The sequence below is a fragment of the Caretta caretta genome, chromosome 2 (genome assembly GCF_965140235.1).
Source record: "Caretta caretta isolate rCarCar2 chromosome 2, rCarCar1.hap1, whole genome shotgun sequence".
Classification (NCBI taxonomy): Eukaryota; Metazoa; Chordata; order Testudines; family Cheloniidae; genus Caretta; species Caretta caretta.
This window is the reverse complement of record NC_134207.1, coordinates 199,731,858-199,755,237: the sequence shown is the minus strand read 5'-3', so window position 1 is coordinate 199,755,237 and position 23,380 is coordinate 199,731,858. Positions and strand designations below refer to the sequence as shown.

The 23,380-nt window shown below is 45.0% G+C and overlaps 2 protein-coding genes across 8 annotated transcripts in view; one reads left to right on the top strand and one right to left on the bottom strand.

The window, feature by feature from the left end:
- Positions 1-23,380, bottom strand: part of THRB (thyroid hormone receptor beta) — a 316,316-nt gene that overhangs the window by 265,211 nt on the left and 27,725 nt on the right. Inside the window, exon 1 of one of the 7 annotated variants that reach the window (XM_075125743.1) lies at positions 19,846-19,906. The exons of 5 other annotated variants lie outside the window; for them this stretch is intronic. The gene's annotated coding sequence lies outside the window, so the exon portion shown is untranslated. Of the gene's footprint in view, positions 1-19,412; positions 19,498-19,845; positions 19,907-23,380 lie in introns of those variants that run through there. One more of the 7 variants, XM_048838578.2, reaches the window with a different exon arrangement.
- LOC142070865 (uncharacterized) lies at positions 11,579-13,706 on the top strand. Its single transcript, XM_075124796.1, has 2 exons — positions 11,579-12,512; positions 13,173-13,706. The coding sequence occupies exons 1-2, from the start codon at positions 11,933-11,935 to the stop codon at positions 13,634-13,636; spliced, it is 1,044 nt and encodes a 347-aa protein (XP_074980897.1). The 5' UTR covers positions 11,579-11,932; the 3' UTR covers positions 13,637-13,706.

The following is a 23,380-nucleotide window of genomic DNA, read 5'->3' as shown; positions in this document are numbered from 1 at the left end:
GTCAGTAGGTTTCCGGTATAGGGTGGTGTTTATGTGGCCATTGTTTATTAGCACTGTAGTGTCCAGGAAGTGGATCTCTTGTGTGGACTGGACCAGGCTGAGGTTGGTGGTGGGATGGAAATTGTTGAAATCATGGTGGAATTCCTCAAGGGCTTCTTTTCCATGGGTCCAGATGATGAAGATGTCATCAATATAGCGCAAGTAGAGTAGGGGCTTTAGGGGACGAGAGCTGAGGAAGCGTTGTTCTAAATCAGCCATAAAAATGTTGGCATACTGTGGGGCCATGCGGGTACCCATAGCAGTGCCGCTGATCTGAAGGTATACATTGTCCCCAAATGTGAAATAGTTATGGGTAAGGACAAAGTCACAAAGTTCAGCCACCAGGTTAGCCGTGACATTATCGGGGATAGTGTTCTTGACGGCTTGTAGTCCATCTTTGTGTGGAATGTTGGTGTAGAGGGCTTCTACATCCATAGTAGCCAGGATGGTGTTATCAGGAAGATCACCGATGGATTGAAGTTTCCTCAGGAAGTCAGTGGTGTCTCGAAGGTAGCTGGGAGTGCTGGTAGCGTAGGGCCTGAGGAGGGAGTCTACATAGCCAGACAATCCTGCTGTCAGGGTGCCAATGCCTGAGATGATGGGGCGCCCAGGATTTCCAGGTTTATGGATCTTGGGTAGTAGATAGAATATCCCAGGTCGGGGTTCCAGGGGTGTGTCTGTGCGGATTTGATCTTGTGCTTTTTCAGGAAGTTTCTTGAGCAAATGCTGTAGTTGCTTTTGGTAACTCTCAGTGGGATCATAGGGTAATGGCTTGTAGAAACTCGTGTTGGAGGAATTGTGCTGGAAATGGCCCACCTGTTGATCACTTTAGATAAGCTATTACCAGCAGGACAGAGGGGTGGGAGGAGGTATTGTTTCATGATTTCTGTGTGTATATAAAGTCTGCTGCAGTTTCCACGGTAAACATCTGATGAAGTGAGCTGTAGCTCACGAAAGCTCATGCTCAAATAAATTGGTTAGTCTCTAAGGTGCCACAAGTACTCCTTTTCTTTTTGCGAATACAGACTAACACGGCTGTTCCTCTGAAACCTAAAAGTTCTAAGACTCCATTCTTGTTCTATCCCCGGCAAAGCAGCACACTGACAGAGAGACACAGACCCTTTGTTTCTCTCCCTCCTCCCAGCTTTTGAAAGTATCTTGTCTCCTCATTGGTCATTTTGGTGAGGTGCTAGCGAGGTTACCTTTAGCTTCTTAACCCTTTACAGGTGAGAGGATTTTTCCTCTGGCCAGAAGGGATTTTAAAGGGGTTTACCCTTCCCTTTATATTTATGACACACTGACATACAGCTATACACCACAGTGCAGACAAAGCTTGCTTTTCACTGCTCTGTGTAGCTACACATACCCTACACACCTATGATGCCAGTGGGGCATAGTGTAGACATATCCTGTGAAACGAGTTTCACTTGTGCTTACAGTGACTTTCACTTTCAGGTTATCAGTGCAGCATTGTTTGAGTTTCTAACATTGCTAGAAAATGTTTTTGTTTAAAAACAACTATTGTTAATTGAATTTTAAAAATAGATATTGGAAGCGTTTAAAAACTGTTTTCTCCCTTATTTCAATTTTAGGCCACATTGAAATTCACACTGTCCTTTTAAATATTTACTCTAACTGATTTTTAGCATTGAAATGAGAATAACTTCACCTCTCAGTCACTAGACTGATTATTTATGTATTGTTATTAATAGCATTATTAGGAACTTGCTTGAAGAAATTATCTTCCAACTATTTATAATCAGAGAAGCTAAGTGATATCTCAAAGTCAGTTGGCATTTATCCATCACACATCCTCTTGGGACCTCGAGAATGCCATTCTAATATTGTCAAGGGAGGGATTAACACTGCTATTGCTTTATTTCCATGTGCCCCATCATATTTTCTAGGCTTAATTATAAAGCTCTAAATTTAAAAATCCATTTGAAAATCTGTCAAAAAGGCATAAATCAAACAAGATTCCTAAAAGAATTTCCCACTTCAGACTGGCTCTAAATCCTCCAAAGATGCAACATGAATAAGCTTCTCAACTATATCATGCTCTGCCCCATCAACCTGTCTTCCCCTGATTAACCCCACTACCCAGGTGGGAAGACAGGTGAGCCTTGCATTAGTCACATATAACTGTGCAATTTTCCGCCCACCTTTATCCACATAGCACTTCTTCCACATCATCACACACGTTGTGAAACTGGAATCACAGCTCTTGTTTTCCATAGAGGTGTCGGTCAACTTCAGTCATATTGTTAGCTTGAAAATGTCTGCAGTGATAAAGCTCTCAAACTCTTCATGGATGCTATTCTTATCAAGTTTAGATTTTAGAGCTTTGGAAAAAAACTTATACACACACACACTTTAAGGTCTGAGTTTTCAGAATTCTAATTTGAAAACTTGTTTTTAAGAGTAGGTAGACATACAGCTAACACTGCAGGAACTCAATATTATTATTATTTCTTAAGCACTGGTTTGCTTGATACCGTACAGGACAGAAATAAAGACAACGCCCTGGCCTGCTGTGCTCACAATGTAAGGCCATGATCCTGCACACTGCTCCATGCTGGTGCACCCCCAGTGCCCACATAGAGCACCAAAGACTTCAATGGAACTATGCACAGGTGTGGGGTGTTCCCCCTATGCAAAGCAACTCACAGGAACAGGGCCTAAAGAAACACAGATCGGATAAAACAAGATGCATTGGGAAACCCATTAGAAAGCAAAATGTATGGCACCGAGATTATAGGTTTGATCTGAAAGGTCTGGAGCTTCGACTGTTGCTTATTTTAAATACCTTTCTTGCACCACCAATTCATTTATTTAATTTTACTGCCATGATTGTTGGGAACAAATTAGTCTTTCCAACACAGTAACGCTCCCATATTGGTTAAGAAACACAAGGATGTGTTTTGAATTCTAATGCTCTGGAGATAATTTAAAAATCAAACATTAGTTTACACATCTAATTGACAATTAATTTATTATACACAAATAACAAGCATTTTAACATATCAAGCTTTTATAAAGTACATAATGGTAAGTTACTTGATAAGTTACACAAATTCTATTACTTTTTACAGCACACTTTTTAAACACAAACACTTCTATTATATGGCATTAAAAATGTGTTTTCTCCTAAACTGCCTCCTCTTGATTCGTCTCCCATTCATTCAATCCTAGCATACTTTAAAATTGAAAAACATTTTCCATAATGCGATGTGGCAACTTTTGCTCTCTGTTACCCTGGTGTAAACTCCGAGTAAGTCCACTGATAGAGGCAGGAATGAGAAGCCTGAGTGGAGTCTGGAACTGTGTAGGCAAGGAAAATGGGACTGGAACAAGGAGTCAGTGGTGAGGCAAGAATAAGGATAGGTTGAAGGGGACAGGGCAGAAAGGGTCAAGTTTGTATGGAATCGACAGAAGAGTCTGTGCATGTTAGAACACATTCCCCTCCAAAGCCTGAAATGCAATCCAAGATTACCACATCTCACCACTCCTCTGCTGTCGGAAACTGTGTCCATAAAAACCATTGGCAAAGTATGTGCCTCATCCCACTCCAGTTCTGGTACACACTGGAGATGACAACCTACTATTGCTATCAGTCCCTCCGTCAGCCCAAGACGCAATGGTCTGTGCACTGGATCTACAGTTTCCAACCCCATCGTGACCCATGTGTTAATATGATGTCACATGATGGAATTCGTTTTTTCAGCTTGCTTTTTTAAAAAACCTTGGAAATTACACACAAAAAACTATGTTAAAAGATTATTATTAAAGTTGCAGTATCAAGAACTGAAAAGAAAATGAAAAGTAAGATTGCTTGTGAAACCTTAATTCAGCCCCGTTGTGCACATGCAATATGAGCCAGGCTTTAATTACACAATCACATACTATTTTTGCCACAGGAGATCTTGCCACAGTGAATCTTGGGTTACATTTCAGGCTCTGGAGGGGAATGCACTCTGAGCTGCACAGACTCCTCTGTCCATTCCACCCAAACTTGACCCTTTCTGCCCTCTCCCCTGCAACCTGTCCTTGTTCCTTCGCCACCCCGGGCTCCTTGTTCCAGTCCCATTTTCCTTGCTTACACAGTCCCAGACTCCACTCAGGCTTCTCATCCCTGCCTCTGGAGTTTTCTGAGGGTTGTATAATGAAGGAGCCTGTTGTCTGTAGGGCCACTGCCTCAGTTACTGCAGAAGTTCATCGGTGTGTACTGAATGAGGCAAGGGTTTTCAGGAAGAGAAAGGATGGGCTCATGGTTAAGGCAGTTGAATACTATCCTGGAGAACTGGATTCTATCCCTACCTCTGCCACAGAGTTCACGTGTGAGGCTAGTCAAGTCACTTAAGCCAAACTTGTCACAAGTGGTCACTAGTTGTGTATTCCTCGTTGTCTGGGTGCCCAACATGATAACGTGGGGTCTGATTTGCAGAAATGCTGAGCACTCATAGTTGTAATAGAAGTTAGTGGGAGCTCTGCTTGAATATATAAAGTGCTATATAATGCTAGGTACTCTGAAAATGCATTAATTAAAATCTATTAATCTCAAATTTAAAACCCCAAATTAGTGGGCACATCTGACCTTAATTTCTGTGCCTCTGCTCCACATATGTAAATGGGGGAGAGGTACTGCCACCTCCCCACCTCACAGGAATGTTGTAAAGATAAATTAGTTTTTGTTTGTGAAGCACTCAGTTACTAGAGTGATGAGCACCATAGAAAAGCCCATGAGGAAATAAATTCATTTCTTCAGAGCAGGGTTTGACTAGTGTACAGTAAATAAGTCCTGGGGCCACACATTGAACAATCAGGAGCAAACAAAATATTGAACAGCTGCTCATTAAGTGAGCACTGTCTATCCTGTGCACTGAATGAGGCAGACGTCCTGTGGAAAAGTAGTATGATTCTGCAAGTAAAGACTATCGGAGTGCATATGCACTCATAATTGTCTTCATGCTCAAGTCCCTTCACAACCTATCATCTCTCATTCAGTATCGAAAGGTCAGCTCCCTCCTTTAATCAGCCCCTAATGGCAGCTTCCATTGTCCATGTGTTACACTTTCAAACAAGCACCTTTGTGCTTTCTACCATGCTGCTACTCATGCCTGGGAGATCCTCCCAGAAATATCAGCAAAACTCTCTCATTATCTTTCAAATCTCTCCTTAAAACCATAATGCCTATAAAAAACTTGACAATAGTTAGGCTGCTGGTGTGCTGAGGCCACAGCAATATTGTCTCATTGTTTCCTTGTATTCCCCATCAGTCTGTCTGCATCCATCTGTTGTTTCTTGTCTTATACTTAGATTGTAAGCTCTTTGGGGCAGGGACTGTCTTTTTGCTCTATTTGTACAGTGCCTAGCACAACGTTCTCTTGATCCATGACTGGGGATCCTAGATGCTAGAGAAATATAAAGAAATAATAGTAATAATAATAATTAATAATAAGGTTACAAAGACAACCTGAATCTGGCATTGCCTAACTTTTGAGTGCTTTGTGCAAATTAATAATGTTCTTTAAATTCCTTTTATTTTACGATAGTCTGGATTTATACTGTTGTAAGTGAGTACAGAAACTTGCTCTGTATGTCTGATATAATACTGTGCTGAAATGGTATATGTTCACACTCATTTTCATCACCTTACTTTCTTTAGCAACAAGGAGTCGGGGTGAGCACTAAGAAAAAGAATCCTTTTTTAGAAGATCAGGATAATCAAATATTTCTATAATATCTTCCAAATCCATGCAAAAGTTATACTAACTAATATAAAGGAATGGTACAGAGAGTCATGAACAGCCAGTGCCACCCTTGACTGAACAAGCCAATGCTTCATTCAGAGAAGGAATCTTCCCTTCTTCCTTCAAATAGGCAATAGTCAAAGGAACACTGGAGAAACCTACCCTGGACATTTCAGTTCTAGCCAACTATCACCCAGTGTACAACCTCCCATTCCTGTGCAAACTAACAGAGAATCTAGTAGAGCAGCCAGTTACAAACTCAGCTTATCGAAGTTGACATTCTAGACCCAGCACAATCTGGCTTCAGGCCAGGACACAAAACTGAAACTGCCTTAGTTCCACTGATAGATTATCTCCATTTGCCAATGGATAGAGGACAGACATCAATTCTCATCCTCCCATAGCATTCTGCACTGTTAATCACAAAATTCTACTGTCTCACCCGAGAGAGGTGGCAAGAATCCAGGGTAATGAATGAACGAACATGGTTTGAGACCTTCCTGGAAGGATGCACCCAATGAGTAGTGATGGGTTGAGGTGCAGTTTCCCTCTCACTTGTGGAGTTCCACATGGATCAATTCTTTTTCTGTTCCTTTTTAATATCTACATGCAACCACTAGGTGAACTGGTCAGACAACATGAACTCAAGCACCAGCAGTATGCAGATGGTACGCTACTCTATACCCTTTACCACATATAACCACACCACTAATACCAAAATGGTCCAGTTCTTGGATGAGATCAGCTCATGGATGAGGAACAGCTGGGGGAAGCTGAACCCAAACAAGACAGACAATACTGGTAGGCATAGGAAAGTGCTTTTTGAAGAGCTTGCAACCACCGTACAGTCTCCATTGGTTGAAGAGACACATCCACAATTGGTCAATTCCATCCATTGTCTAGGAGTACTCTTGGATTCCTTGCTGATGCTAAGTTCCCACATAGCAGCATTTGTGAGTAGCACTTTCCACCATATCCATTTGGCTAGCAAACTCCATCCCATTCTGATGGATAAAGACTTGGCCTCAGTTATCATGCTTTTGTCACCTCTCAGCTGGATTACAGCAATGCAATATACCTGAGCCTGAAGCATTCAGCACTGTGGAAACTCCAAGTAGTACAGAACATTGCAGCAAGTCTCCTTAGCAACAGAGGCTCCCACTAACACATCAAACCCATCCTCTGCTCTCTTTGCTGGGCTTCCCATAGAATTTTGAATCAAGTTTAAGATTTCAGTCCTTTTCTTCAAAGCACTCCATGGCCAGAGCACAGGATAGCTAAAAGGTCATCTAAAGCTCTGGCATAAAGACCACAGTTGACTACACTCCTCTGCCACAATGGAATTCACTACAAGAAGAATAAAGTTTCTTTGCGTGAGAGACAGAACTCTCCCCAGGGGCAGTTCCAAGACTCTGAAATGAACTCTCCCAGGAATAAAAGGACCACAACAAACTTAATCACTTTCCACTCCAAGCGCAAAGCACATTTCTTTGACCTTGCCTTCTCTACCATAAACATATAGCAATAGGCATATTAATATTTAAACAAAACAAAAACCCCACACCCTACCAATCTAAGATATTATTGCACATGCTTCTCCCTATGAAGAAAGGTTGAGAGAACAAACAACATGACAGATGTGTAGTCATCCTGCTTAACACACTTCTGGAAGGTGTTCCGATATTATTGTGGTGAGCACAGTATAAGAACCTATATAGAATACAATAAAAATTTATTTAAGTAGCAGCTTTTATGCAAACTATATCCCTAAAATTTTAGTGTCAACATTTAAAAAATTAAAGCAGAGGGAAAGTGAAATGATGGGTCAGGGAAGGAAGATGTTTTGCAGATGAAACTTGAAACAAATGACAGGTTTCAGAGTAGCAGCCATGTTAGTCTGTATTCACAAAAAGAAAAGGAGTACTTGTGGCACCTTAGAGACTAACAAATTTATTTGAGCATAAGCTTTCATGAGCTACAGCTCACTTCATCGGATACATTCAGTGGAAAAAAACAAATGGTGAATCAAGGAAGCAGAGGGCTGCATGAACGCTATCCCAATGGCAAGAGTTGCAAGGGAGAAGGCTCTCAAAGCAAGAGTGGTGACGTCATGTGAAGGGCCAGAGGGGAAGTGAACACCAGATAAGCAAAGATCTGTGAAGTAAGCTGGAACAAATCCATAGATAGTTTTAAATTTTGAACTAGATCCTAAAATGAAGGAAGAGTTGGAAGAATTATTTTAAGACGGGCGTGATAAAGTCACACTTCTTTGTATGGCTAAGAAGGTAAGCAGCCTTCTGCACAGTCTGAAGTCTGGAGAACTGGCTTGAATAAACTAGAGAAAGAAGTTGGCATAGTCTAGTCAAGAAGAGATAATGTAAATTCATTGAATATCAGTAGAGGTGGGGTAAAATCAGTAACATACTGAGGAGGACAAGATACAGGGGTAGCAAAAATGGAGATGCATAGATTGGTAGATATAGAAGATGTGGGAGGAGAAACAAAAGCACAGAGTCCAGAAGTATTCTACAGTTGTAAAGAGGCGAGGCAAACGTAAGGCTTGACAATGGAATTGATCCACTACTAGATGGAAATGGCATCAATAATGATGCAGAAAAGGCAAAAGCGTTCAATTAATATTTCTGTTCTGTACTTGGGGAAATAAAAACAGATGGTGATAACACTCTTTACATTCAACCATCAGCATCTCTCGATGATGTTAAACAGAAGCTGCTAAAGGTAGATATCTTTAAGTCAGCAGGTACAGATAATTTGCACCCAAGAGTTTTAAAAGAGAAAGCTGAGGCGCTCGCTGGAGTGTTAATGTTGTCTTGGAGCACAGGGGAAGTTCCAGAAGACTGGACGAAAGCTAATATGCCAGATTTTAAAAAGGGTAAAACAGGATGACCCAGGCAATTACAAGCTTCTCAGCCTGACATCCGTCCCAAGTGAGATAAAGGGGGGTAATTTAATTAATACAAATAAACATGGGTTTACAGAAAATAGATCCTGTCAAACTAAGGTGATATTTTTTTTAAAATGAGATTACAAGTTTGGTTGATAAAGGTAATAATGCTGACGTAATATACTACTGTAAGGCGTTTGCCTTGGTACCACATAGCATTTTGATTAAAAAGCTAGAATGATATAAAATTAATATGGATTACATTAAAGGGATTAAAAACTAGCTAATTGATTGATGGGTCTCAGAATGTAATTGTAAATGGAGAATCATCACTAAGTGGGTGTGTTTGCAGTCGGGTCCTTCAGGGACCAGTTCTGGGTCCTATGCTATTTAACATTTTTATCAATGACGTGGAAGAAAACATAAAATCATCACTTACAAAGTTTGCAGATGACACAAAAATTGGGGAAGTGGTAAATAATGAAGGGGACAGGTCACTGATTCAAAGCTGGATGCAAGCAAGCAATGTGCATTTTAACATGACTAAGTGTAACTGTATACATCCAGCAACAAGGAATGTAAGCAATACTTACTTACAAGATGGGGGATTCCATCCCAGGAAATAGTGACCCTGAAAAAAAGATTGGGGTTGTGTGGTGGATAATCAGCTGAACATGAGCTCCCAGTGTGACACTGTGCCAAATGCGATTCTGGGGACGCATGCACAGGAGACTATCAAGTAAGAGTAGAGAGGTTATTTTACCTCTCTATTTGGCACTAGTATGACTGCTGCTGGAATACTGAGTCCAGTTCTGGTGTCCACAATTCAAGAGGAATGCTGATAAATTGAAGAGGGACCAAAGAAGAGCCACAGGAATGATTAAAGGATTAGAAAACATGCCTTATAACGAAAGACTCAAAAAACACAATCTATTTCTCTTAACAAAGAGAAGATTAAAGGGTGACTTGATTACAGTCCAAGTATCTACACAGGGCTCTTCAATCTAGCAGAGAAAGCACAATCCAGTGGCTAGAAGTTGAAGCTAGACAAATTCAGACTGGAAATAAGGCATACATTTTTAAAGTGAGGGTAATTAACAATGGGAACAATTTGCCAAGGGTCGTGATGGCTTCTCCATCACTGACAATTTTTAAAATAAGACTGATTTAAAAAAAAATGAGAGAGAGAGAGAGAGAGAGAGAGAGAGAGAGAGAGAGGCTCTAGGAATTATTTGGGGGAAGTTCTCTGGCCCACATTATACTAGATGATCACAGTAGTTCCTTCTGGCCTTGGAATCTACGAAGTATCAAGAAGGAAGACCAGAGAGTTTGGAATTGTGTTGCAAGATGCTGCTCTTGCCTAAAGAAACACTTGTGTCCTGTGAAAATCTTTTTTAAAATTCTTAACTAAGTACATACAATTATCTACAAATTTGCACTTGCCCTATAATTCACACTGGTGATCCAGTTCTAAATCAAAGCTAGAACCTAGTTCACAAATATTTTCCTCTTTCCTCAATTACTCCTTTTTGAATAGTACCAAGTTCACGCTGAAGCATATTACAGGGTCAAATGGAGTTATTGTTGTACATGACCAAGTGCTCTATAATGAAATCTCTGTATCACTGTTCATTTATAGCACCATTCATTTCTACAAAGAAATCTGGGCTGCACTGAAGGTCACTTATGTTAAACCAGTCATGGATATTGTTTTTAAAAAATCTGTCAGAATCAATTATCTTTTATCCGTGATTTTTAACAAATGTATTTCATCCATGCAACTTGATTCTACAAAGACTGTTACTCTTTATTCATGAAAGAAATGGAAGTTTTGCATTTTGACTACACATTCACATCCTTCTTTCTACTTATCTTTTACATAGCTTGACTCTTAGGACTGGATTCCTTTACTCCTCCCAATGGAAAACAAAACCCTAATTTATTGGTTTAGATTCACCTGAGGACACAGGACAACTTTGTGATCCAGAAACATCAGACTGCTTTCATCCATATACCCTACTTATATTATAACAGTGATTTTATTTTATGTGTGAAATTAATTAAGGATCTGCACTGTAGCTAACTATACATTCAGAGTTACTTGAGGATATAGATTATGTCTTGCCTGCAATTTCACCCACACCATTGGGTTATAGCAAGCTAATTTATCCCGTAATTGTAGAACAGTCTTATTTCCTAATAATCTACAGTGGGCTACTAAAGTAAAATTAGATAGGTCTTTATAATTAGTATGCTCAGAATCAGTCACTTATTTAAAAAGCACCCATCATCTTTTCTTACAATAGCAATTGGACAAGATTCAGTGTGTCAGAGGCTTCTTGGTAGTATAACAAAAAATTGGAAGGGATAACAAGAGGACTGACTCTTTCTCCCAGTCTTTCCACCTAATTTTTATTCCCCAATCATAAAGGAGCTTAAAGTAAAGAAGTCCTGATGGGCACTGGAAACAGACACATGAGAGCGTTTATCTGAACCTCAGTAATGATTATTCAAAATGTCCCCTTGGGCAACATGTAACTAGTACAACAACAGTCTTGAAAATATACCAAATATTCTTACACTGAGTTATTATATGGTCTGCTGCTTGAATGCATAACAAAGGGTTTTGTAATAAGCGCATTACTGGTGTATGACATAATGACAAGACATACTTAGCGCTGTAGAATACACAGAAGTAAGAGTCTATCTGGAAGAGGATACAAACAGAGGTATTAAGTCAGTAAACAGATATAATGATGACTATATTTCTAACCATGCTGAGGTCTATTGACACGGGCCTAAATGTTTACACTAGAACATCTGTTTGTGGGATTGGAACCCAAATGGAAGAGACTTGGGTATGTGGTCACTTGCAAAACTAGGCCCTGGTCTACACTAGGACTTTAGGTCGAATTTAGCAGCGTTAAATCGATTTAAACCTGCACCCGTCCACACAATGAAGCCCTTTATTTCGACTTAAAGGGCTCTTAAAATCGATTTCCTTACTCCACCCCTGACAAGTGGATTAGCGCTTAAATCGACGTTGCCGGCTCGAATTTGGGGTACTGTGGACACAATTCGATGGTATTGGCCTCCGGGAGCTATCCCAGAGTGCTCCATTCTGACCGCTCTGGACAGCGCTCTCAACTCAGATGCACTGGCCAGGTAGACAGGAAAAGAACCGCGAACTTTTGAATCTCATTTCCTGTTTGGCCAGCGTGGCAAGCTGCAGGTGACCATGCAGAGCTCATCAGCAGAGGTGACCATGATGGAGTCCCAGAATCGCAAAAGAGCTCCAGCATGGACTGAACGGGAGGTACGGGATCTGATCGCTGTTTGGGGAGAGGAATCCGTGCTATCAGAACTCCGTTCCAGTTTTCGAAATGCCAAAACCTTTCTGAAAATCTCCCAGGGCATGAAGGACAGAGGCCATAACAGGGACCCGAAGCAGTGCCGCGTGAAACTGAAGGAGCTGAGGCAAGCCTACCAGAAAACCAGAGAGGCGAACAGCCGCTCTGGGTCAGAGCCCCAAACATGCCGCTTCTATGATGAGCTGCATGCCATTTTAGGGGGTTCAGCCACCACTACCCCAGCCGTGTTGTTTGACTCCTTCAATGGAGATGGAGGCAATACAGAAGTAGGTTTTGGGGACGAAGAAGATGATGATGAGGAGGTTGTAGATAGCTCACAGCAAGCAAGCGGAGAAACCGGTTTTCCCGACAGCCAGGAACTGTTTCTCACCCTAGACCTGGAGCCAGTACCCCCCGAACCCACCCAAGGCTGCTTCCTGGACTCAGCAGGCGGAGAAGGGACCTCTGGTGAGTGTACCTTTTAAAATGCTATACATGGTTTAAAAGCAAGCATGTGAAAGGATTACTTTGCCCTGGCATTTGCGGTTCTGCCTTTGCAAAAGGTTTCTGGGGAGGGCAGCCTTATTTCGTCCTTCATGGTAGGACACTTTACCACTCCAGGCCAGCAACACGTACTGGGGACTCACTGTAGAACAAAGCATTGCAGTGTATGTTTGCTGGCATTCAACCAAAATCACGCGGTGGGAGGAGGCAAAATGCGACCTTGTAACGAAAGCACATGTGCTATGTATGTAATGTTAACAGCAACACGTACTGGGGACTCACTGTAGAACAAAGCATTGCAGTGTATGTTTGCTGGCATTCAACCAAAATCACGCGGTGGGAGGAGGCAAAATGCGACCTTGTAACGAAAGCACATGTGCTATGTATGTAATGTTAACAGCAACACGTACTGGGGAATCACTGTAGAACAAAGCATTGCAGTGTATGTTTGCTGGCATTCAACCAAAATCACGCGGTGGGAGGAGGCAAAATGCGACCTTGTAACGAAAGCACATGTGCTATGTATGTAATGTTAACAGCAAGGTTTACCCTGAAAGAGTGTAGCCACTGTTTTATAAAATGTGTCTTTTTAAATACCGCTGTCCCTTTTTTTTTCTCCACCAGCTGCATGTGTTTCAATGATCACAGGATCTTCTCCTTCCCAGAGGCTAGTGAAGCTTAGAAAGAAAAAAAAACGCACTCGCGATGAAATGTTCTCCGAGCTCATGCTGTCCTCCCACACTGACAGAGCACAGACGAATGCGTGGAGGCAAATAATGTCAGAGTGCAGGAAAGCACAAAATGACCGGGAGGAGAGGTGGAGGGCTGAAGAGAGTAAGTGGCGGGCTGAAGAGAGTAAGTGGCGGGCTGAAGACAGGGCTGAAGCTCAAAGGTGGCGGCAGCGTGATGAGAGGAGGCAGGATTCAATGCTGAGGCTGCTGCAGGACCAAACCAGTATGCTCCAGTGTATGGTTGAGCTGCAGCAAAGGCAGCTGGAGCACAGACTGCCACTGCAGCCCCTCTGTAACCAACCGCCCTCCTCCCCAAGTTCCATAGCCTCCACACCCAGACGCCCAAGAACGCGGTGAGGAGGCCTCCGGCCAACCAGCCACTCCCCCACAGAGGATTGCCCAAAAAAAAGAAGGCTGTCATTCAATAAATTTTAAAGTTGTAAACTTTTAAAGTGCTGTGCTTAAAGTGCTGTGTGGCATTTTCCTTCCCTCCTCCACCACCCCTCCTGGGATACCTTGGTAGTCATCCCCCTATTTGTGTGATGAATGAATAACGAATGCATGACTGTGAAGCAGCAATGACTTTATTGGCTCTGCAAGCAATGATTAAAGGGAGGAGGGGAGGGTGGTTAGCTTACAGGGAAGTAGAGTGAACCAAGGGGTGGGGGGGTTCATCAAGGAGAAACAAAGAGAACTTTCACACCGTAGCCTGGCCAGTCATGAAACTGTTTTTCAAAGCTTCTCTGATGCGTACCGCGCCCTCCTGTGCTCTTCTAACCGCCCTGGTGTCTGGCTGCGCGTAACCAGCAGCCAGGCGATTTGCCTCAACCTCCCACCCCGCCATAAACGTCTCCCCCTTACTCTCACAGATATTGTGGAGCACACAGCAAGCAGTAATAACAGTGGGAATATTGGTTTCGCTGAGGTCTAAGCGAGTCAATAAACTGCGCCAGCGCGCCTTTAAACGTCCAAATGCACATTCTACCACCATTCTGCACTTGCTCAGCCTGTAGTTGAACAGCTCCTGACCACTGTCCAGGCTGCCTGTGTACGGCTTCATGAGCCATGGCATTAAGGGGTAGGCTGGGTCCCCAAGGATACATATAGGCATTTCAACATCCCCAACAGTTATTTTCTGGTCTGGGAATAAAGTCCCTTCCTGCAGCTTTTGAAACAGACCAGAGTTCCTGAAGATGCGAGCATCATGCACCTTTCCCGGCCATCCCACGTTGATGTTGGTGAAACGTCCCTTGTGATCCACCAGAGCTTGCAGCACTAATGAAAAGTACCCCTTGCGGTTTATGTACTCGGCGGCTTGGTGCTCCGGTGCCAAGATAGGGATATGGGTTCCATCTATAGCCCCACCACAGTTAGGGAATCCCATTGCAGCAAAGCCATCCACTATGACCTGCACATTTCCCAGGGTCACTACCCTTGATATCAGCAGATCTTTGATTGCGTGGGCTACTTGCATCACAGCAGCCCCCACAGTAGATTTGCCCACTCCAAATTGATTCCCAACTGACCGGTAGCTGTCTGGCGTTGCAAGCTTCCACAGGGCTATCGCCACTCGCTTCTAAACTGTGAGGGCTGCTCTCATCTTGGTATTCATGCGCTTCAGGACAGGGGAAAGCAAGTCACAAAGTTCCATGAAAGTGCCCTTACGCATGCGAAAGTTTCGTAGCCACTGGGAATCGTCCCAGACCTGCAACACTATGCGGTCCCACCAGTCTGTGCTTGTTTCCCGAGCCCAGAATCGGCGTTCCACAGCATGAACCTGCCCCATTAGCACCATGATGCATGCATTGTCAGGGCCCATGCTTTCAGAGAAATCTGTGTCCATGTCCTGATCACTCACGGGACCGCGCTGACGTCGCCTCCTCGCCCGGTATCGCGTTGCCATGTTCTGGTGCTGCATATACTGCTGAATAATGCGTGTGGTGGTTAATGTGCTCCTAATTGCCAAAGTGAGCTGAGCGGGCTCCATGCTTGCCGTGGTATGGCGTCCGCACAGAAAAAAGGCGCGGAACGATTGTCTGCCGTTGCTCTGACGGAGGGAGGGGCGACTGACGACACGGCTTACAGGGTTGGCTTCAGGGAGCTAAAATCAACAAAGGGGGTGCCTGTACATCAAGGAGTATTTCAGGCAGGACTGCACGGAGGGTTCCAATAAGAAATGGTGCACCTAAGTTATCGTTGTTATTGGAACAAGGAGGTTAGCCTGGCCTCTGATTGATACATGGCTAGATTTACCTCGCTGCACCTTCTCTGTGAGTGACTGCAGTGTGACCTAGAGGAATGAGTCCCCTAGACAGGGGAGGAGGCAAATGAGTACAAAACAAATCTGGTCTATTTCTTGTTTTGACCCACTCCATCTATCTTTTACATCTTTGGCTGGCAGCAGACGGTGCAGAAGGACTGCATGCCATCCACATCTCATGGCTGCTCGGCAGAAGATGGTACAGTACGACTGCTAGCCATCCCCATCTCTTGCCTGCCTGGCAGAAGATGGTGCAATACGACTGCTAGCAATCCTCATCTCTTGCCTGCCTGGCAGAAGATGGTACAGTACGACTGCTAGCAGTCCGTATCGCCTGCCTGCTCACCATAAGACGGTTCAATAGGACTGACTGCAGGACTAAAGAGAATGACCTGGTCAAGTCACTCCAAATTTAGTCCCTGCGCCCATGTCTGCCCAGGCGCTCCCAGCCGACGCGGCCAGGAGCACCTCGGACACGATGAGGACGACTACCAATCGTATTGCACCGTCTGCTGCCAGAAGGCAAGGGGTTGCTGCTACTGTGCAGCAAAGCCGTACCGCGTCTGCCAGCACCCAGGAGACATAGGGTGACGGTTACCTGAGCGGGCTCCATGCTTGCTGTGGTATGGCGTCTGCACAGGTAACTCAGGAAAAAAGGCGCGAAATGATTGTCTGCCCTTGCTTTCACGGAGGGAGGGAGGGAACGGGGGCCTGACGACACGTACCCAGAACCACCCGCGACAATGTTTTAGCCCCATCAGAGCGCTCCATTGTGACTGCTCTGGACAGCACTCTCAGATGCCCGATTGTTTGCCATTGCTCTGACGCTGGGAGGGGCGCTTACAGGGTTGGCTTCAGGGAGCTAAAATCAACAAAGGGGGTGGCTTTACATCAAGGAGTATTTCAGGCAGGACTTCACAGAGGGTTCCAATAAGAAATGGTGCACCTAAGTTATTGTCCTTATTGGAGCAAGAAGGTTAGCCTGGCCTCTGATTGATACATGGCTAGATTTACCTCGCTGCACCTTGACTGCAGTGTGATCTAGAAGAATGAGTCCCCTAGACAGGGGAGGGGGGGGAAGCAAATGAGTACAAAACAAATCTGGTCTATTTCTTGTTTTGACCCACTCCATCTATCTTTTACATCTTTGGCTGGCAGCAGACGGTGCAGAAGGACTGCATGCCATCCACATCTCATGACTGCTCGGCAGAAGATGGTACAGCACGACTGCTAGCAGTCCGTATCGCCTGCCCGCTCACCATAAGACGGTTCAATAGGACTGACTGCAGGACTAAAGAGAATGACCTGGTCAAGTCACTCCAAATTTAGTCCCTGTGCCCATGTCTGCCCAGGCGCTCCTGATCGACCTCACAGAGGCGACCAGGAGCACCTCAGACATGACGATGACGGCTACCAGTCGTACTGTACCGTCTGCTGCCACAAGGCAAGGGGTTGCTGCTACTGTGTAGCAATGCCGTACCGCGTCTGCCAGCACCCAGGAGACATAGGGTGACGGTTACCTGAGCGGGCTCCATGCTTGCCATGGTATGGCGTCTGCACAGGTAACTCAGGAAAAAAGGCGCGAAATGATTGTCTGCCCTTGCTTTCACGGGGGGAGGGAGGGAACGGGAGGCTGACGATATGTACCCAGAACCACCCGCGACAATGTTTTAGCCCCATCAGGCATTGGGATCTCAACCCAGAATTCCAATGGGCAGCGGAGACTGCGGGAACTGTGGGATAGCTACCCACAGTGCAACGCTCCGGAAGTCGACGCTTGCCTCGGTACTGTGGAAGCGCTCCGCCGAGTTAATGCACTTAATGCACTTAGAGCATTTTCTGTGGGGACACACACACTCGAATTTATAAAACCGATTTCTAAAAAACCGACTTCTATAAATTCGACCTTATTCCGTAGTGTAGACATACCCTAGGAAAGGAGGCAGAAGGAAAAAATCATGGAAATCTACAAACATATTTTTGGTGGGTCCTTAAACACCTGGTCTGATGGCAGAGCACACCACAAATTGAGGTTTTCCAAATTTAGCACCAGAGCCGGCTTCTAGGTTTTTTTGCCTCCCCAAGCAAAAAATTTGCCACCCGAAGCTCTGAGAGTGAAATAAATAAATAAATAAAAGGATGGCGGGAACGCCGCCCCTGGAATGTGCCTCCCCAAGCACATGCTTGCTTTGCTGGTACCTAGAGCCGGTTCTGTTTAGGACCTCACTGTACCATCTAGATTTGAAGGTAGAAAGGGCACTCCGCACACAGATTGCCCCATGCTGTGCAGAATGATAGGTGGGGGTGCTCAGCTGCAGCTCCAGCAATATTTCCTGTCTTCCTCCAGGTTCCACGAGGAGCACCAGGGGTCCTGGGATACAGGCAGGGAGAGGGTCAAGCCAAGAGAGACAAGGTATCTACACTTTAATCCTCTGCCAAACCAGTGCAGATCAGGGTTAAAAAAATAATATTCCCATCTATTTCCATGCCCTCTCCTTCCCTCACAGTGGAGATCCTACTTAAAGGACCACACTGCTTGGGTGGGGGAATTAGAGCTCCCAGAGACCTAGATGCAGCACTGAGGTATATGATTTCCACAAAGACGTCATTAGCCTTCCATAGATCCTTTTCAAAGCCTCAGCCTATTTATTCAATGCCGTGTCTTGCTTTTATATCCACTCTGCTTTTCTGTTCATACCCCTCTGTTATTATAATAACAAAGAAAAAACAAATGCAGTAAGTGAAACCCTGAAGTGGGGCTGACCTGCAGAAATCCCCTCCTTTAGAAGGACTACTGTGACTAGACACACCCTGCCATTAACAAACAAGATTCTGGCTCCAGGGAGTCCTGCTCCACGCCAGGGAGCTTTGTTGGGGTTTTAACCCCTTATTTCCTTCCAAACAAAACAGAACTCAAATCCTGTTGTAGTAGACACAAAGTATAACAAACTTTTGAGATTTTTTTTTAAACTTCACTGAATTTTCTTCTCCCTCCTTTTCTCCCAAGCTGGAGAATAACTAAAAAGTTTTTACATGTAGCTGAGGGAATACTCTTGTTCATCATCAATAATTTATGCTGATATATATATAGAGAGAGATTATGAGTAGAAGTCCCCAACACACTTTGGTTAGTATGAATTGCCAACTGCCACAATAATTTATATTCAAAATGTAGATGCTGCAATTAAATGAGCTTCTCCCACTCACAATAATGCACCGCTTGGTCCCTACCCGATCACTTGATCACTGAATACGTTTCAGAAGAGTGGCTACAAACATCTTTAGAATGCCCTGTCACATAATTTACTCATCATGGAAACTTCCACTCTGTACCAGCATCGCACTGGTAAGGATGCCAAAGACATTTTACAGTGATTTTGTCAACAACCCGGCACAGGCTGTGCGGAGCCATCACTCTCTTTAAATATTAAAAACAAGCCAACCATACCATGATGAAATAATCGCAAGGCTGGAAAAATCACCATTAACTGTATAAGAGGCACACTCACACAGCTGTTGCCTTTCCCACTGATCAAGGCTAAACATAGTAGCTGCGAGGTAATGAAAACTATCTTTATTACACCCTCCCCGCACAACAAGAAATTCTTATTTGAGAAATATCTCAAAATCCCATGCAGGAACCTCCCTGCCTTTGAAACCTGACTGCAATACTTGGGAGCCTGTTGTAATTTAATAAGACTTAATTGACCCAGGTTCTAAAAATACCCTTGATACAACCATTGAGCTTGGGTAACATCTGTCTACAGCTGTGCCCTTGGCCAAGCACCGAGGTCAAGTCTTGTCCATGTCCCCAGTTAATGTATATTTGTACTTTTCCCCACGGAGGACTGAGAGAGCCCGGAAATCACTTACCCAGAGATGAGGGTTTCCTTCGCAGCTATTTCACTCCTGAGCTTATAAAACGTGTCATCATGTTTTAAGGCGTACTCTCCCCCCCCCCACCCCTCTTTCCCCGCCTGGTGCCCAACTCCTGAGTCAGTGTCACTCCTCGAGCCGGTCGCTGTCTCTGGATGTGACCTGGATTCCCCCCGCGCCCCTACCGGGAGCCGGAGACGCCGCAGCAGCAGCGTGGAAAGGAAAGTGGCAGCTCAGCTGAGCCTGCCCCAGCAGCCCCCTCACCCCACAGGGCGGCACGAGAGTAGGGCAGAGAGGCGGTGTAAAGGGACCGCCAAGCGCGGCCAAATCAGGACCCTGGGAGCCTCTTCTGCTGGGGTCCCCCCCCCCCGACACTCCCACTCCCCGAGCACAGGCGGACGGACAGAGCGGAGCCGCTCCCTTTTCTGACCTGCCGTAGGGGGCTGCGCGTCTCAGCGCCCAGCCTCTAGTCCTCGCCGCGAAGCAGTACAGCCCAAAACAAAGCGACACTGGATTATGCAACGCGCAGCCCCGCGCCTGGCTCAGCTCTCCCTCCCGGCGGGAGCAGTTTGTGTTTGCAATTCCCACCCAGTCGGCTCATCCCAAGTGGGGAGCTGTACACAGTACTGGCGAGCAGCGCGGGGAGAGAGGAGGGGAAAGGCCAGGTACTCCGAAGTCCCACTGCAAAACGCCTTGAGCCTCACCTACTGCAGATCCCGCCTGACATCCACGGCCATGGTCAGAGCCTCCCAAGGCACACTGCAGACCACTTGTGGCTAGGCTAGCCCTGCTCTAACGCCCCCACAACACTGGGGCTGCTCTCCAGCGTCCCGGTTTCCAGAGGAAAGGAAAACAACGACCTTATCTCCACCAGGGAGCCCATCGCCTCCAGGGGGTTTGTTGTAAGGGGCAGAAAGGCGTTTACAGCACTACCCATCGTCTGCCTGCCAGTGGCCCTGTGGCTTTGGGCAAATCGCCTCCTCTCTCTACCACAGTCTGATCCTGCTCCCCCTGAAAATCAATGATAAGAAAAACTACCACGGCGAAGGATCCGGCCCCAGTTACGGCATCTTTAGAAATGGGGAAAATTAATACTTATTTCGCAGGATTTATTAGTCAATTCTTGCACTGCCCTTTCACCGTGCTACATAAGGGTATTCAAGTTTATTTAAAAAAAACACACCCTAATCAAGTATTTTAAAATAAAAAGTGAAAATTTAAACCAATTATAGCATTTTAAGCACTGAGAATTTCACAGATTCTCTCTGAGCTAAAATTTTGTTTCTCATCAGAAATCTTAACTAATTTCAAAGAGAAAAGCTTTGTGCGAAGTGTTTCAATGTGAAATTAAATTAAATATAAACTAAGAAATGTAGCTGGGGCTTAAATAAATATCAGGTCCGGAATTTAACTTTTTAAATGTTTCACAAATGAACAGAGATCAGGCTGGAAATGCCGATTAAGAGTTTTAGCCTGGCGTTAGGGGGCGAGCAAAAAAGACAGCTTAGTGACGATATCACAACTAAATAACTGCATAGATTTGCCAGCTACTCAGCAATCCCCTACACAAAACGGACAGAGTCCCACCAAAGGAGAATACAAATTCCTGAATATTCAGAGGCTACATACAGTTAGACAGCAGTACAATTAACCGCTGCAGTTATTATTTGTAGCTTTCCCCCCAAAACATACGTCATGTATGGAACAGTAGCGATTAGCACGCCGTCATCCGTTTTTATTTTAGTGCAAATATACAAGCTTAGGGCTGTCTATTTTACATACTGCTGGACTTTTCTGGTTTATTATAGTGAATTTCCGACCTATGTTTTACAAAGATCGAACATTTTCAGAGGTTCAATCAACTGCTTAGCAGCTTTGGCATCTCGTTGGCTCAGAATTAGTGCCACCGCTCTTGGCCGGCAAGCAGAGCATCCTACCTGAGTTTGAAGGTTGGACCTTTGTTTCAAGGCAGCCTGGAGGTGCACGATGAACGACAGAAGGGAGCGGGGGTGGGGCAGTCTGACTGCTGTATCAGTGTCCCCTTGCTGGCCAGCTGATGATGATGGGACTCTCCTCTCGGATGAGGAGAGAGTTGGAGGGTCTATCTCCAAGCTCTTTATGCAGGAAAGGCAAGGTAGCGCCCAGTCACGCAATAGTAATCCAAGACACCAAACCCGGCTAACTTCTTGTCATCCTCAATCGTGTGGCTCGTTTGGAGCAAGCCCTGCACTGGGGATCGGCACATTATCCATGAGAACAATCACAAACCTGCTAGTTCTGCATGCTTATATACAAACACTTTCCAGAAATGTTCCTTTCATCATGCTATTATAATTTAATTGAACCAAAAGAACAATGAGTTTATGCTAACAAGTCCTTTGCCTCTAGTTGAGTTTGATAAGTGACCAACAGGGCTATAAATAGAACACTGAATTTCTTTGACCAGAAGCTGAAAGATACCAGATTATTCTGACAGAGCAGCTGGAAATTTTGTCTAAAAGAAACTTTATTGCAGGTTGTTTCACCACACAGATCCTCTGCCCAGTTTGTAATAAGGACACTGGGCTAATATGTTTTCCTAGTAACAACAAATAAGATTGCTTGAGGAGGCAGGACAGTGGCTTTCAGTTGTGCACAGAAGGAACTGCTACAGAGAAAATGACAATACTGTACCAATACTGATTCCTTATGTACTCAAGAGCAAGGAGAGGAAGGTAAGAGTGAAAAAGGGTCTAGCATCCTCTGAATAAATACTAACTTCAGACAATTAGATGGCATCTAAAGTAATAGGTATGAAAAACAGCTATTTTAAAAAGTAAGATTGATTTGTTTTCCCTGAAGGAACCATAGGAATATTAAATGCTATTTGCAATTATAAATCATTTAATGCAAATCATTTAATCCAAATAGAAATTTACAAGCTCACAAGGATCTCTCATTTTGCTAGGAATGAGTCATGTACAAATAAAATGAAATCAACGAAGAAAAGAACTCTCATACCATGTGTATGTGGGTGATGCTTTGAAGAACTCCTAATTTATTATTTAAATTCTACAGCAGCCAGCAAGATATGTTTATGATGAACAGGCTAGAGTGCATTGATAATTGGACTGTAACCAATGTTCATTCTATCTATGCAATAGAACACCAGTTCCTTTACCAGTGGTGGGCAAACCATGGCCTGCAGGCCGCATCTGGCCCACCAGCGGTTTTAATGCGGCCCTCGAGCTCCTGCTGGGGAGTGGGGTCTGGGGCTTGCCCTGCTCCAGCCAGGGAGCGGGGTCTGGGGCCTCTCCGTGTGGCTCCCGGAAGCAGTGGCATATCCCCCTTCTGGCTCCAACCATGGAACCATGGCCAATGGGAGCTGCAGGGGCGGTGCCTGTAGATGGGACAGTGCACAGCACAGGTGCCTGGCCGCAACTCTGTGAAGGAGCCGGAGAGGGGACATGCTGCTGCTTCTGGGAGCAGCTTGAGGTAAGCGCTGCCTGTAGCCTGCACTCCCGTGTCCCAACCCCCTACCCCAGCCCTGATCCCCCTCCCACCCTCCGAACCCCTCAGTCCCAGCCTGGAGCACCCTCCTGTACCCCAAATCCTGCACCCCCAGCCAGAGCCCTCACCCCCCCTCCCCATGTCCCAACCCCCTACCCCAGCCCTGATCCCCCTCCTGCCCTCTGAACCCCAGTCCCAGCCCGGAGCACCCTCCTATACCCCAAACTCCTCATCCCCAGCCCCTCCCCAGAGCCCGCACCCCCTGCTCCAGCCCAGAGCCTCCTCCCGCACCCTGAACTCCTCACTTCTGGCCCTACCCTGCACCCCCAGCCAGAGCCCTCACCCCCTCCCACACCACAATCCCAATTTCGTGAGCATTCATGACCCGCCATACAATTTCCACACCCAGATGGGGCCCTTGGGCCAAAAAATTTTCCCACCCCTGCTTTAGACAGACAAGGTGGGTGAGGTAATAT